Source organism: Centruroides sculpturatus, unplaced genomic scaffold, assembly GCF_000671375.1.
Source record: "Centruroides sculpturatus isolate CEXI.00-Female unplaced genomic scaffold, Cexi_2.0 scaffold507, whole genome shotgun sequence".
In the NCBI taxonomy this organism is placed as follows: domain Eukaryota; kingdom Metazoa; phylum Arthropoda; class Arachnida; order Scorpiones; family Buthidae; genus Centruroides; species Centruroides sculpturatus.
In genome coordinates this window covers 527,781-542,347 of record NW_019384717.1, presented here as the reverse complement: position 1 = coordinate 542,347, position 14,567 = coordinate 527,781, and the positions used below count along the sequence as shown (strand labels likewise).

The window sequence follows — 14,567 nt, the reverse complement described above, 5'->3', positions numbered from 1 at the left end:
AGTAATATGGTGAAATTAAGTAATTTGGTACTAGAAGTAGACATTAGGCACCATCTCTTATCTAACGTAATAATTATAACAATTTAATAATTTATTAAATAATTTAGATCATTATGGAAGAAAACTAGCCCAGAGTGGAACTATTTAATAAATTATTATAATTATTAGTTTAGATAAGAGATGGCGACCTAACAGCTACCTTTAGTACCAAAATACTGAGTTTCTAATTATTAATTATAGCATATTAATAGCTTGGTTAATTATGGTGATCATTTGGCTTTGTATCAATACATTGGGTTTTGGCAAGTTGATATTATTGTATGATAAACCTTAAAGATCTCTTTTATGTAATCTGAGGTGCATATAAAATCGGGGATGGGGAGTTGGAGTCAGGAGTTGAAGAGTCAAATCTTTTTATGAGAGTCAAAGTTGATTTTAAAAAATACCGAGTCAGAGTCGTATATTTTTCTGCTGACTCCCCATCCCTGTATAAAATTCCCTCTTATATTGTGCAAAAGAGGAAGGTTATTAATTTATCTAAATTAATACATTTTATTACATCTTAAATTATTTTTCTCATCCACATTTATTAGGAGAATGCAAGATGGTGTAGTTAAGAACTTTTATTTTTATGTAATTAATTCTTTAAACCTGGAAAATCTTTATCTGGCATTGACTGTTTGACATGTCTTTAAATCAATGTAAAAACAGCAAAATTTTTCAATGTTTATGAAATCAACTATCCCATCTTTCTCCACAGACAGGGTATGTTTTGAGGCAATATAGAGCAGTTAAAATTATAATTATGAAAAATAAATTCAAAGATTAAATGTCAAATTAGCTATGAAAGAATATTTAGGGTTTATTACAAAAGTATAAACTTTATACTACAGCAATATATTTTTGTTGGAGATATAAAACACAAATTTAGTGAATCTCATCATCATCACCATCTCATGAACATGTGTCCATCGGTGACATATTACACTACATATCCAACTTTGCTGTGGATATCTGTATTTTGATTCAACAGAAAGTTATTCAGTGTCATTGTCATTCAAAGCACTCTTCAGCCATCTTCACTAATGCATTTCTCCTTTTCTTCTTTGTGTTCTGTCCTTTCACAACTTCCTGTTTTGGCCTTGCTCTCAAACTTTGTCTTATCTTACATTTTTTTGTTTCTTCATTAAGGTGGGGATAACAAATGAGAGACAATGAATTAACCCTGTTTTTTTTTATCTTGCCACAATATGTCATTTTGAAGTCTTGTTAAAGGTTTTTGTTAATCAATGATATAATAAAAGATGTTATATAGTCATATGAAGTCAAAAGCTCTCTCTTCTAACAAAAAGAATAAAAAAAAATAAAAACCCTTGAATTACTTACTTGCAGGCATTTCTGAAAACACAGCAAATTACATCAACATGGCTGTCAAACACATTGTTGCCTCTATAGGCTAAGAGTGCCAAATAACAGCACCAATTTCCCTCCATCTACTTCTTTCAAGTGTGCAGATTTAGTTGTAATATTTACTACTAAGTTACAGTATTTAATAAGCAAAATACATACTATACCCCATCTTTCCTCACTTGCCTCATTTCAAATAAACCATTATCACCTATTTAAAATTAGCACTTACTCTAAGTACTGAAGGAGTTGGATCTTCCTTCATTAACATTGATCCCTATTGTAGCAAGTACTAGTGACATTCTAATTTACATATTTCTCAAGATTTATTAATACATGAATTAAATTAATTAATGACAATTACCTTAATGCAATCTCCGTAGTACTGTCCACAAAGCCATTGAGATCAGTTCCTCCTCCACCCAAACCTGCAAGCATGAAGCCAGAAGCCAGTCTGCCCGAAGAAGAACTCTATACGGATACTGCGGCTCCAAGTGAAGAAAGGACAAGACCTGTGTCGATGATGTACGTTGTAGTATAATCTGTATATAAATTCATTGTTTATGTATATTTGCTTTCATTTGTATATTGAGAGCTATTTCTACAGTCAGTTATGTAGCTACATTTAGAAAATTGTATTAGTTTACTAGAATTTTTTTGATAAAGTAACTTGGGATGGGAGGGGCACCAAAGTCTTTCAGGCTCAGGTTGCCTAGAACCCTAAATCTGGGCTTCTGGCTATCAGAAAATTGTCTAAGATATTTGTGGTTATATTTAAGAAATATATTATTAAAGTTGATATTTTATTAATCGCTACATATTTTAATTACAATTATAGACCTGAATACACAGAAGAAGAGGAGCTTGGAAGTGGAAGAGAGAGTTTCGATCTAGATGAACTGTATGCTGATGGAGAGGCAGAAACACCGCTACTACCACCCTATCCGCCACCCATAAAACCAAGCAAGCCACCACCTGCCATTCCGGATGCATCTCCAGGTAAACAGATTTTGAAATATAAATCCTTTATAAAATTATAACAAAAGAATTTTAAAATTAAAATTAGAATTTTGATTTTTCAGATGAAGAACTCTATCAAGATGCAATAGAAGTGAGTAAAATAAACCAATTTTTTTAAATTTAAAGTAATCAAGGATATTTCTGAAATGTTAAAATCAGTTTAATTGCTCATCATAGCTCATCATAAATTATGCTTAAATATAAAAAATCAGGTGCCACAAATGTTTCATTTTCAAGTTAGAACAGTTAAAAATTTCCATTAAACAGCTTGATAACAAATGAAACTGCTTGCATACATGCATGAGTAATGAGTACAACATTTGCTCTCCACCTAATTTTTGTAGTATTTTTCATTTCCAAATACTTTTCATTGAATGGGTAAATCATTAAATTACACCATTCACTGTTGTGCTTCAGTTGATAGTTTTTGGAGTGTAAAAGTATTGATTGAAGTGGGAAAAGCAGTAATTAAAGGTTAGCAAACAGCAATTAAATATTCATCAGTTTTGTGTGAATTAACATTAAATTATGTATCCATTTGTGATTTAATGTGTGATTCTAACTCAAATCCATCAAATTAAAAGCCTTGAAACATATTTTGCACTAGATCTACATGTGTATATTAAGATAGTTTGTAGTTCTTGATATAATTGAGAAGAATGTTTATTATGGTATGTTCTGTATTTAGAGTAGAGCTGGCATACCATAGTTCAAATATGCAGAGGAAAAAGTAGTTCTTTTGTAAATAATTTATTTTTGACTCTTTCAGCCCTGTGGGCATTAAAGGGACTTTTTCGAAGCTCATTGTGGATTTAGTCAGGCCCCTTGCTCCAGTTGTCTTGCCCTATTATGGTGCAAGGGAGCCAGATGGTAAGGGATAAGATTTAACACATTTGGGGGCAGTCCACCCATGAAAAATTCTAGGGTTTGCCATCCAGTTTGATTCAAAGTTTCCAGAGTGATCATAGGCTGTCATCTTAATTACCTTATGTACTTGGCTGGCAAAGATTAGAATGATTGCTTAATTGTGGCAGCAGGGTATATTTTTAATATTACAGTATTCTGTATATTCCATTAAAAACTGTGAAAGCTTTAACCTATATGTAACATTAAGAAATAGAAAATATGTTTTCTTTTTTGGACAGTACTGACATATCTAATGAGTTACATGTAAATTAAGAATTCATCATTAATACTTTATAAATACCAAAAGTGCAACCAATTCTCCTAAAGCTTGCACTTCCTAATATTGCTATTGTCACATAGAGCTTCAGCTACTCATGCTAACATTGATATCTTTGATCTGCAATCTCTAGTAGGTCTGAAATTTCTTAGTCTCAATTAGCAGAGCTTTCAGAGATTTGATATAAGGATTGCTGAGGTGGCAAGGCATTACCAAATTTTTATGAATGACATAATCCAGATATGTTAGCCTATTTTCACTGTCTAATCACTTCTGCTGCAAATTAAATCATTCCAGTGAACAGAATTAGAAATTTAATTTTTTTGTGTCCTTTATGTGCCTTTCTAATCTTCTACTCACACTTATTAATACTGGAGTGGAAATATAGCTTCAAACCTTCTAAACAATTTTTCAGTAGTTTGATAAACCTTGATAATGACTAACATTTTCAATCATTCAGTTGGATCTTCTTCAAGTCAAACATAAACATTGCGTTTTTAAAAATGTTCCATTGATTGAATGCTTCTCCAGGTTAAATTCGCAATGACAGCATGCAGCAAATTTAACCTGTAGACACATTCAATTAATGGAACATTTTTAAAAATGCAATGTTTATATTCGGCCTGAAGAAGATCCAGCTGAATGATTGAAAATGTTAGTTGTTATCAAGGTAATAAGCCTACTGGAGAATTGTTTAGAAGGTACTACAAAGGTTTGGAGTTATTTTTCTAATCTTAGCTACAGACTGATTAAAAATTTGACAAATCTTCCATCTTGTTTAGAGAGTTTCTCCTCAGGACTACTCCCATTTCTATCTTCTTTCTGCTGATGCACTTGTGCTTTGTTTTCCCATCTTGTATAATTTTCTCTTGTAATTGAAAACAATTTTTTTCAATTGCAACAAGATTTTGATGCAATCTTTCTAAATGCTTAACTCTCTAGGATAATACTTGATTTGTTAACATATCACTCATTTACAATAGGTTGATCTTAATGAATCAATTATTCTGCCCTTAATTGAGACTTGTTAATAAGACAAGTCTCAATTAATATTTTATACTTTAAAATATTTTATGATAAAATGGTATGTGTGTGTGTATGTGCACTAGATAAACAAAGTGTCTTTATTATTTAAAGTATCATATTGTTTAATTTACTTTTGTGTTTCAAAACAGCAATGCAGCGTAATAATCAACACTTGGCATAACTCATTCATTTATTTCAGCTTTTGTTCAACAAAAGCTGAAATAAATGAATGAGTTATGCCAAGTGTTGATTATTACGCTGCATTGCAGTTTTGAAAAACAAATATAAAGATACAACATGGTTTCAAAATATGGAAAGGAAAAATAATTTACTTTTATTTTTTTAATTTTAAGTGTAGTTTAACAGCCGTATCATTGAAGACATTGACAGTAGACCAGAAAAATACTTGATAATAAGATGAGAAAAGTATTAAATTACAATTTCAATACTTGAAAAACAGGCTATATAACAAGTACAATAAGTTTACAAGGAAATGATATGAATCTAACAATTCTTTAGATTGAAAGATATTACAATGAGGTTTACATTATTTCATTTGTAACAAATTATATTAATGCTTCTAACACAATAAAGTGCTATAGCACTTTATTGTGTTAGAAGCATAAACAAATTGTAAAGCACGGTTTCATATCATCAAAATTATATTAACACAAAAATTAGCATTAGTATTTGAAGCAAAACATAATAAAGAACAAACACTTGTTTTTTTTTACAATTATCCCTAAGGTATAAATACAGAATTAGTACAAAGAAATATTAATTGTTGCTGTATTGAAATCTGTTTCTTTTGTTCAGGAAAGTGTACATGTAAGCCTCATAGAAGATATAAGTGTCTATTTTTATTCTTTTCCAAAGAAAACAGTAAATTTTGGCAAGGAACATTTAATATTTTAATCTTTTTCAAATGTTAGAGTTTCCTCCAAGACAAGCATCTATCTAACTTTAAAAGTACTCAGATGTTTCATTGAATTTTGTCTTTGTTAAAACATATTTAGTATTTGTAAAAATTAAACAAATATACCAATTCCATTGATTTTAGGTAAAAAAGTTGTATATTTAAAAAAGTAAAAGTTAAAAAACCTTTAAAACTTCTTGAAAAAACCAACCATGAGAAATTATCTTCCTCAATCTTTTACCAATTTCTGGGGAGACTTAATTAAAAACTATAGAATAAAAGAAACTTGTTAAAACAAAGTTGTATATCTATAGTTCTTAATTAAGTCTCCCCAGAAATTGGTAAAAGATTTGAAAAAAACCAACCACAAGAAATTATCTTTCTCATGGTTGGTTTTTTCAAAAAGTTTTAAAGATTTTTAACTTTCCCTTTTATATATACAACCTTTTTATCTTAAAAAAATGTTTTGTATTATTTTTTTTATTAATGAAGGTTTTATTTATTTCAAATATTCTGTTCCAATTCTGTTAACTTAGTTTTGTTTTTCCTGTTCAAATTACTGTGTTAATATATGTAGAGAAACCTTATAACAAGATTATAATTTTGGCAATAGTTAGCTTGTATTTGATTAAACATTATTAAAGAATTAGCTTTTAATTTTATATAATTTAATAAATCAGCACTGCTTAATTATATGCTAATTCTATTATTTCATGCTTATATTCTTAGGCAACATTTACATTCCAAGATGAGATAAATACCCTGATAAAACTAATAAAATGTATACAAAATTTGTCCAGAAAGGATCCAGCCATTTAATGTAAAAAAGTAACTTGCCTAGGACAATGGTGCCTTTATTCCCTTCAAAGTATCCTGGAAATGCTCTCACTTATTCCAACATTCCTTACATTTCTCAACTATCTTGAAGGTCTTTTTTTTATTGTCATTGGCTGCCTCATCACATTCTTCTTAGTCACTTACATCTTTTGATGGAAATTTTACTTTGGGGAAAAGCTAAAAGTTGCAGTGAGCCAAACCTGGACTGTATGTGGGCTGACAGATTTGAGCAATGTGATGTTTGCCTTAAAAAGCCTGTACCAGGGCTGAAGAATGGGCCAGGCACCACTTGCCCATAACTGTGGCTGTTTTCTTCTTACTACATCTCTTGGCTAGTGAAGGACTTTGATGTAGTATTCTTTAATTGTTGTCTGGCCTGGAGGAGCTTATTTGTGGTGGACACTACCTTCTAGATAAAAAAAATTGTCAACATTGCCTTGATGTTGCTCTGATTTTGTCAGATCTGCTTTGAATATGGAGACTCAGACTTTTCTTTCAAGGCTATAGCCATAGACTCACCACTTATCTCCAGTTATGAACTTTTTGAGGAAATCTGGGTCATTGTTAGTAGTTTCAAGGAAGTCCTGTGCAATTCTTGCACAAAATTCCTTCTGATCTTTTGATGGGAACCATGCAACAAATTTTGTTGACACATCTCTTGCCAAAATTTCTGAAACTACAGTCCTCAGATCTTGTTCTAATACTTTCACAATGTCAGTAATTGATTTTTGTTGACTGCAGTTTGTACACATTCTATACTTTAGAATGTTCTGCTTGATGAAGCCTTTCAGATCATGGATTCTCTCCAATAAATTTCTGGCTTCAATTAAAGAAGACCTTTGGAAATTATTATCATTTGAATAGTTTTTACACATGAATTTCCACAAAGACACAAGAACACAAGAAAACTTGATACAGATTGGCTGATCTAATCACTGTCATTATGAATGCATAGTATACAAGTTCATTTGGTGGCATCTACTACTGGCACATCTACTATTTTGTGAGTCTTTCAGAAGACTCACAAAATAGTGATTGTTTGTGCACATACAATATGGTCTCTTTTGTCAGACTGCCAACTTATATCAAGATCACATGAATGGTTCATGTCATCTATGCATGAAGATCAGATTATTATATTACACATATACATATAATATGATTACATATACTGTCTATGCATAGTTTATTACTGATGCATAGACACACATATTCATATAATTGTTCATGAAATGTTAATATCTGTTCTTTCCCAGGATATCATTTATTTATATATTTATTTTTCAGCCCGATCAAGAAGAATTTTATGAAGTGATGCCTGCAGATCTGAACCAAGAGTAAGTGTTAACATGTTAATGCATATTTTAGATCTTTGAGATAAATTTTGCATCATATTTTAAATGCATTCATTATTTTGGTATTATACTAAGAGCTAAATTTTCTTTTGTAGTGAACAAGAAACTCCACTGTACACGAATAGAAAAGATCAAGACAAATTACGAAGGAATGAAGAAAAGAGGCGAAGAAGAGAGCAGAAAGAACAAGAGAAAAGGGAAAAAGAACTAGCCAAATTAAAAAAGAAATTTGGGGTATTTATTATTATTTTGTTTTGTAAATTATCAGATACAAAGATTATTCTGAACATCCCTGTCATTTTCCAATGTCTGACAATTTTAGATTTATCCAGAATGGATACAGGTAATATACACATGGTACATGGACAAAAAGATGGTTTACATTCATTGCATCGTAAACTACCCATGTAGGCCATAGTACGTGGTGCTTTGTATTCAAAGTACCTTGAACTTGATAGTTTAGTATGTAGTAATGATTGAAAGTGTGGCTTTCAAACGACTGTGGTATGCACTCCACAAATGCTAATTTATAACTTTCAAAATGCACTCCACAAATTCTAATTTGTGGAGTGCATTTTACCATTCAGAGATCCTGAGAGAGCTTTAGATTTATGTTTAGAACTAGCTGTTACCCGCAACTTCACCTGTGGGGGTTTTGCAAGCAAACCCCATTTATATTCAGTATTTCAACAACCATAGTAATTGTTATATAACACCTATCTGAGAATGATGAGAATTGCTGAGAATCAAACAAACTATTTTCAATTTGATCAATTTTCTGGAATGTTTACAATTATTCTATAATTGAACCAATATGCAATAACAAATTCAAATTTAAAACAGTTCGAACATTTGGTTAAAAAATTGAAATATATAAAAATATTTATAACAATGTCTGAAATGTTATCAATTTAAGGTAAAGAATCAATTTCAAAAATTGTTCTTCAGGTTAAGCCTTAATTCTCTCTCTCTCCCCCCATGGGGGAATTTCGAAAAATCCCTTCTTAGTGTGCATTTTCATGACATACCCTGTGTACCAAATTTCACCTCTAGGTTCAGCAGTTTGCTCTGGGTAATGATGAATCAATTAGTGACTCAGTCAGTCAGGACAAGTAATTTTATGTATTTAAATAACATTGTTTTGTACGTATTCTAATAATGTCCTAATATACATGCATAGTTTACATATATGCACAAAAGTATGAAATATGTACATATGTATGCATACATACAAAGATTCAGAACTATTGATCAACTTTTTATTGTTGTCCAAGTTTCAGAATATTGCACACTATCTTTGCTATCAGGTGAAAATAAAAAAAACTCAGTGATTACCATAATTATTTCCCAAGAGTCTACTAATTCTTATAGGAGGTGCCATATGATGTCATTGTCAATGATGATAACAGTAGTTTATTTAATAGTTTATACAAATAGTTTTATTGTACATATAAATCCAACACTTACTCATAAGTAGATACTAGGCAACCAGAAAGGCTCATACTAGCAATATTGCATTCAGCACAGATTCTACTCTCTCCCTGTTTATAATACTTACTGTATATGTGGAGAGGTGGCTAAATTCCAAGATTTGGAAGATTTCTCAATTAAACACTTCAATTCTCTATTCGTGTAGCTTCTGGTCATTTTTAATTTTTGTTGCCATTTATATTTTTAAAATATGTTACAAAATCTAAAATTTATGCATTTTTATGACTACTTACTTCCAATTTCTGATTACTTTAGCTAACAGGAGAAGAAATTCCGATTGATTCAGGCCTGGTAAAAGCAGATAGCCATGGAGGACTGTTTCAACTTTCGGTGAGAAAGGGTGAAATTGTGCTGATTTTGAGGATGGAAAACAATCCTTCTGGAAAGTGGCTGGTCAAAAATGAAAGGGGGAAAAGTAAGCATAAATCTAATTAAATACCTCATGCAAAATAGTAATTTTTGTAGAAATTAATTCATACCTTTTTCTCTTGTTTCAGTTGGTTACGTGGAACTTACCAACATTGAGGTAGATGCTGATTCAATCAGATCTGTAAGCCAATACGCTTTGCTTCTGGCTAACTTCTTTATATTTTCATGTGTGCGACTAACAATTTATGATATAATTTAAATACTTTTTTATGTTTATATATAATTTATGTACAGTAGAATCTCTATTATTCCATTTTAAATACTGTATGATGTGTATTGTAATGTATGCAGTATTAGGGTAAGTAATGTTTATACATTTGTTACAGTTTTCCCAAATTTTCAATGATATTTTTGAAAAAATTTGTTTTTTATCTCAACTAAGAGTTTCACTTGCATGTTTCAACTGCAGTTCATGTTATCAATGTATTTTTATCATTGTAGGAACAATTTTCAGCAGTTTCTGATAGTGGCAGTGGGTGTGAAATTTTGTGGTGACATGACAAATTCACAAAAATCTACTTAGTGATTGCATAAAATTGTGCTTTTGAGCGAGCATTTCTGCCTTACAGATTGATTGGTGATTTCCTGTTGCATGGCAAGTGCTTGTAATGAGTTTAGAAGTTTTTACTGCTTGATGCTTGTTGCATCTTTTGTTATGTAGTTGAAGTATGCAAATGAAATATTACCATAAATTTAGTACCTTATGTGTAATGTGAAATTTAATATGTAAAGGTGATTTAATTGCCTACCTTTAGTCCAAATTAAGTAGCAATTATATATTTACATCAAAAATATGCTTCAGCTTTTCATTACTTAAACATTCTCAATTATTTTCATTGTAGAAACTTTTTTGCACTTCAAAGACAATGTAATTACAAAATCATTTATCTAACAATAGTCGTAGATGGTAGAAATTGCAACACCATTTTTATAAAACACTTACAGATGACTGTCACAAAAAGTAGTGCTGTAACTTCCATTGTTTGATAAGTAGTTTGTGTTGCATTGCCTGTTGAAGTGTGGAATGAGTGTTTTTACACTCCATTAAAGCAAACATTATCTTCTGTATATTGTACAGTATTATGTTTTGTATTGTCAAATGTTGTAAGAATAGATAATTAACTACATTATAAAGGCCCATAAACAACAATGGGTATTAAATGTTTGAGCAAAATAGTGAGTTCAGATATTAAGTTCATTCCTCTTTTGGGATTTTTCCTTCTAGCAATATCAGTTTTCATTCTGTGTCAAAGATCAAGAGAAGACTGTATCGGGTTTGAGTAGTCTTCTACTTGAACTCAATATTGTTTTCTCTTGATCACCTTTCTCAACATAGATTTTACACATAAAGACTGTGTAAAATCTGTGTTAACCATACCGAGTGCAAGAAATGCTACAAAATGGATGACATAACATTGTTTTAAGTATGAAAGACAGAGATTAATGTGAGCAAAGTACTGGATAATGGAGATTCTTCTGTACAATTGTTTTAAATTTATTTCCCATGTTTTCCTTGAAGTTTTGCATATTTTGACAAAGACTTCAGAAAAATTTTGCAGTGGATAGATGTGTTATTTAAGTGCATTTGTGTTAAAGCAAAACTTCTGAGAATACATGCTAAATACTTGTTAATTATTAACATAAATTAGCATTTAAGTAACATAGTTAATAGTGTCCAAACTAATGTAGAAAAATGGAAACCTAATTAAAAGTTAACAGAAAATTGAAATTTTTTTGGTAAAATACCATTAAATTTTTCATAAAAACATAACTATTATTGTAAATGCTTGGACATTTTTAGCTATTATTTTATTATTTTCTAAATATATGTGTTTTCAGTGTTTGGGTATTAACCATAACACTGGTGTTGGTATCTTACTAACCTCTACCTTCACTGATTGTCATTGGCCCAGGCTCGTCCTCCATCACCTCCCGTCCCGGCTCTGCTAGTGGCAACGGAAAAGGCCCAGACGTGGCTGGCCAAGTTTACCGCCTGCGTAAGGCAAGTCACAGGCCGTTGCTGAATTTGTTGTCCGATTTTTTTATTTAAAAAAAATCTCAGAACTCCGTCCTCCTCCCCTCACCTGCCTTTTAGAGTTTGGCGGCAGTTCTTTCTATTAATTAGCATGTTCTGCATATGCATGAAAGCGTAAAGTGGTACAAAAAAAATATGCAAACATCTTACGTATGTAAATATATTTGTGAATTTAATTTTCTGTATTAATTTTTCATAAAAAGTGCAGAGTTTTAAGTACAGTTTTATAAGTAAATTATTTCTCATAATTTGTAGAATAGGAATTTGTATAATTATATTGCAAATTGAATATGCCCGGCATAAACTTTATTTACAGTTTTGGCCTATTTATATTTACTAATGTGTTGATTTGCACACCTTTTCATTATATACCAAATGAAATATCTGTAGAGCTCCCTGTAAATATTCTGAATCTGTTGCAGATAGCAATTTGAATATTCTGATTAACATTATATGGGGTACTTGGGTAAGAGTAAACTGTCCACCGGATCATTATTGTTACCAATGTAAGACATCTGTCATTACAAAGCCGCCTTAATCAATAATACAGGTCAGAAACACCAAGGTAAATTGTCTGTTTTGTATATGGCAAATATTTGTTCTTTAATATGCTTTTTCAGTCATATGGAAAATGAAATCTGGTCTTTCATGGTCTTCCCCATCCTTCATGTAATCTAGACTTTACCTGCAACACAGCTAAGAAGATTTTGGCAGTTTATATATAAACAGGCATATTCTACTTTCATTTGAACTTACAACACATAATTATGATTAAACAAATGATGATGAAACTTTATATGGATTGATTAATATTGCTTTAATATGCAATATTGCAAAAATCATAATTTTATGAACAAAGTAAATATAATCTTTATGAATGTTTATGTATACAGATCCTAAGTCATTCAAATAACTTTTGAATTAAAATATCTAGAGCTATGGAAGTGAGGTATCGGTATGGTAAAGTGATCATTCATTGTCAGATGTGAGCAATGATAGTACCTCTAACAAAATTTGAAAGTTAACATTTCTATCTTGGAAACTAGGAGTGACATAGAAGAGAAACAAATCACAATATTGCAGAACATCATCAAAGTAGTAGGAAATGTCATTTCACAAAAACAGATGATGCAAACAGAAGGCTGGAAATTGTGCACGATGACTTCATTTTCATATGAGCAGTACATGCTCTCCTGTGCAACAGATGGCTGTGATATTAAATGCTCCTGTAGATAAAAATTTAGGTGCGACAATATGCAAACAATTTCAATGGATGATCCAATTATCAACAAAAGATTGTGGCAAGCTACACAGATGAAGACTATTGCTGTATGACAAATACAGACAGAATTATAAGGAATCTGTATGGCAATATGCATTACAATTTCTGACTGCTCCTAAGTCCAACTACATGGACCAGTTGTCTAACCATTTCACAGCTAAGGGAGGCTAGCAGTAGTGCAGCTAATCGTTGAAGGCGGTCAACCCCGTGGCATATGTATGAATGTGCAGCCAGCCTACTATTTGTGCCATTCTCATTTACTTTTATTCCCATATCTATCATAATTTCTGAGATAGAAATGCTAACTCTTTTGTCAAATAGTGCATCACTTTATGACAATAATACCTCATTTTCACTGCTCTAGATAAAATGTTATTGTGTCTGCCATTTGATTCTGGCAATTGTATCATGTTAAAATGTTTCTAAATTATCTTCTTTACATTTTCAAAACTGTGAGCAAAGTGTAGGAGTGCACACATTTTGCGTAATTTTATCGCTTGCTTTGTCATCTGTTGCAGCTGTTTTGCTAGAAAATTAACATCATTGCTGCATGCTTCAAATTTACCTTTGCCCAAGAACATTGGCACGGATGTCAAACACTGATTTACACACCGCATGATTAATTTACTAATTGCATGTTGGGATTAACTGAGATTTAAATGAAATGTAAAGCTTAATTGTACATTGCCAATGGTAATTTACTTTATTCTTCTTTCTTATCTTACTATTTGTACTTGTTTGCTTTGCATGATGCTTGCACTGTTATTGTAAACCATAATCATGTTTTATATTAAAGTTTAATGTTCCTTTAACAGCAATTATTGTTCGTAGAACTTAATCTTTTTTGTTTCCATAGGTGATGTCTGTCCAAAGATCATCCTTGCAGAGTAACAGGTGAGTGTGCCACATAGTAATGTCATTTCTTTTAAGTTAATGGTGAGAATAAAGCATTTGATATAGATTTTAAAATTAAACTCTATTACTTTTTTAGCGAAGAGCTTTATTGTGATACTGGAATGGATGAAGGTAAGTTTGAACTCTCGCCACTTGGTCTTATTGTTTGCGACAAACGTAATTATGTATTTTAAACATTTTAGCCATATACGAAGAAACTTTCTAACTTCACAAAAAACTCCGAGTTCCTTTCTAAAGTGCCTTATTGTCAGATGCCCTTTACGCATTGTCCCAGCTCTCTGTGTTTATATACTGAACTCCGAATGAATTATTATTTTATCTTTATATAATTATTATCAGAAGATTATATTATATATATACCTGTAAGCATAATAACCTTTTTATATTTCTACATAAATATTTCTGTTGGTTATACCAATATTGTATTAAAACCAAATTTTATAATATAAATATGTGTACATGTTGTACAGTTTACATTATTGTAAATATCTTTTTAAAAGAAAAAAAATTAATTGTTTATCTCTAGTCTCTTTATAAAATTAACTTGTTATAATTAAATGGATTTGTAAATATATAAAGTTGTATACAAGTATCCATTAAAAAATATATTTTAAAGTATGAATATTGTACTCTCCTTGTGAAATTTTTAAAAATTAATACTTAACTTAGTG

At 30.9% G+C, this 14,567-nt stretch overlaps 1 protein-coding gene across 3 annotated transcripts; it reads left to right on the top strand.

Moving 5' to 3' along the window:
* Positions 1-231: 231 nt before the first annotated feature.
* LOC111627951 (FYN-binding protein 1-like) lies at positions 232-14,323 on the top strand. 3 transcript variants are annotated; one of them, XR_002757090.1, is made up of 11 exons: positions 232-1,932; positions 2,246-2,406; positions 2,490-2,518; positions 7,677-7,726; positions 7,840-7,978; positions 9,491-9,650; positions 9,733-9,785; positions 11,578-11,666; positions 13,838-13,875; positions 13,973-14,007; positions 14,079-14,323. XR_002757090.1 is itself a non-coding variant. In XM_023371653.1 (10 exons), exons 1-10 carry the CDS (start codon positions 1,844-1,846, stop codon positions 14,099-14,101), a joined length of 777 nt encoding a protein of 258 aa, XP_023227421.1. In that variant the 5' UTR covers positions 234-1,843; the 3' UTR covers positions 14,102-14,323. The 3 variants fall into 3 exon arrangements, 2 of the variants coding, with proteins under 2 accessions (XP_023227421.1, XP_023227422.1); XM_023371653.1 differs by lacking the exon at positions 11,578-11,666 and having other exon boundaries at positions 234-1,932; XM_023371654.1 differs by lacking the exon at positions 11,578-11,666 and having other exon boundaries at positions 235-1,932; positions 9,733-9,761.
* Positions 14,324-14,567: the final 244 nt, after the last annotated feature.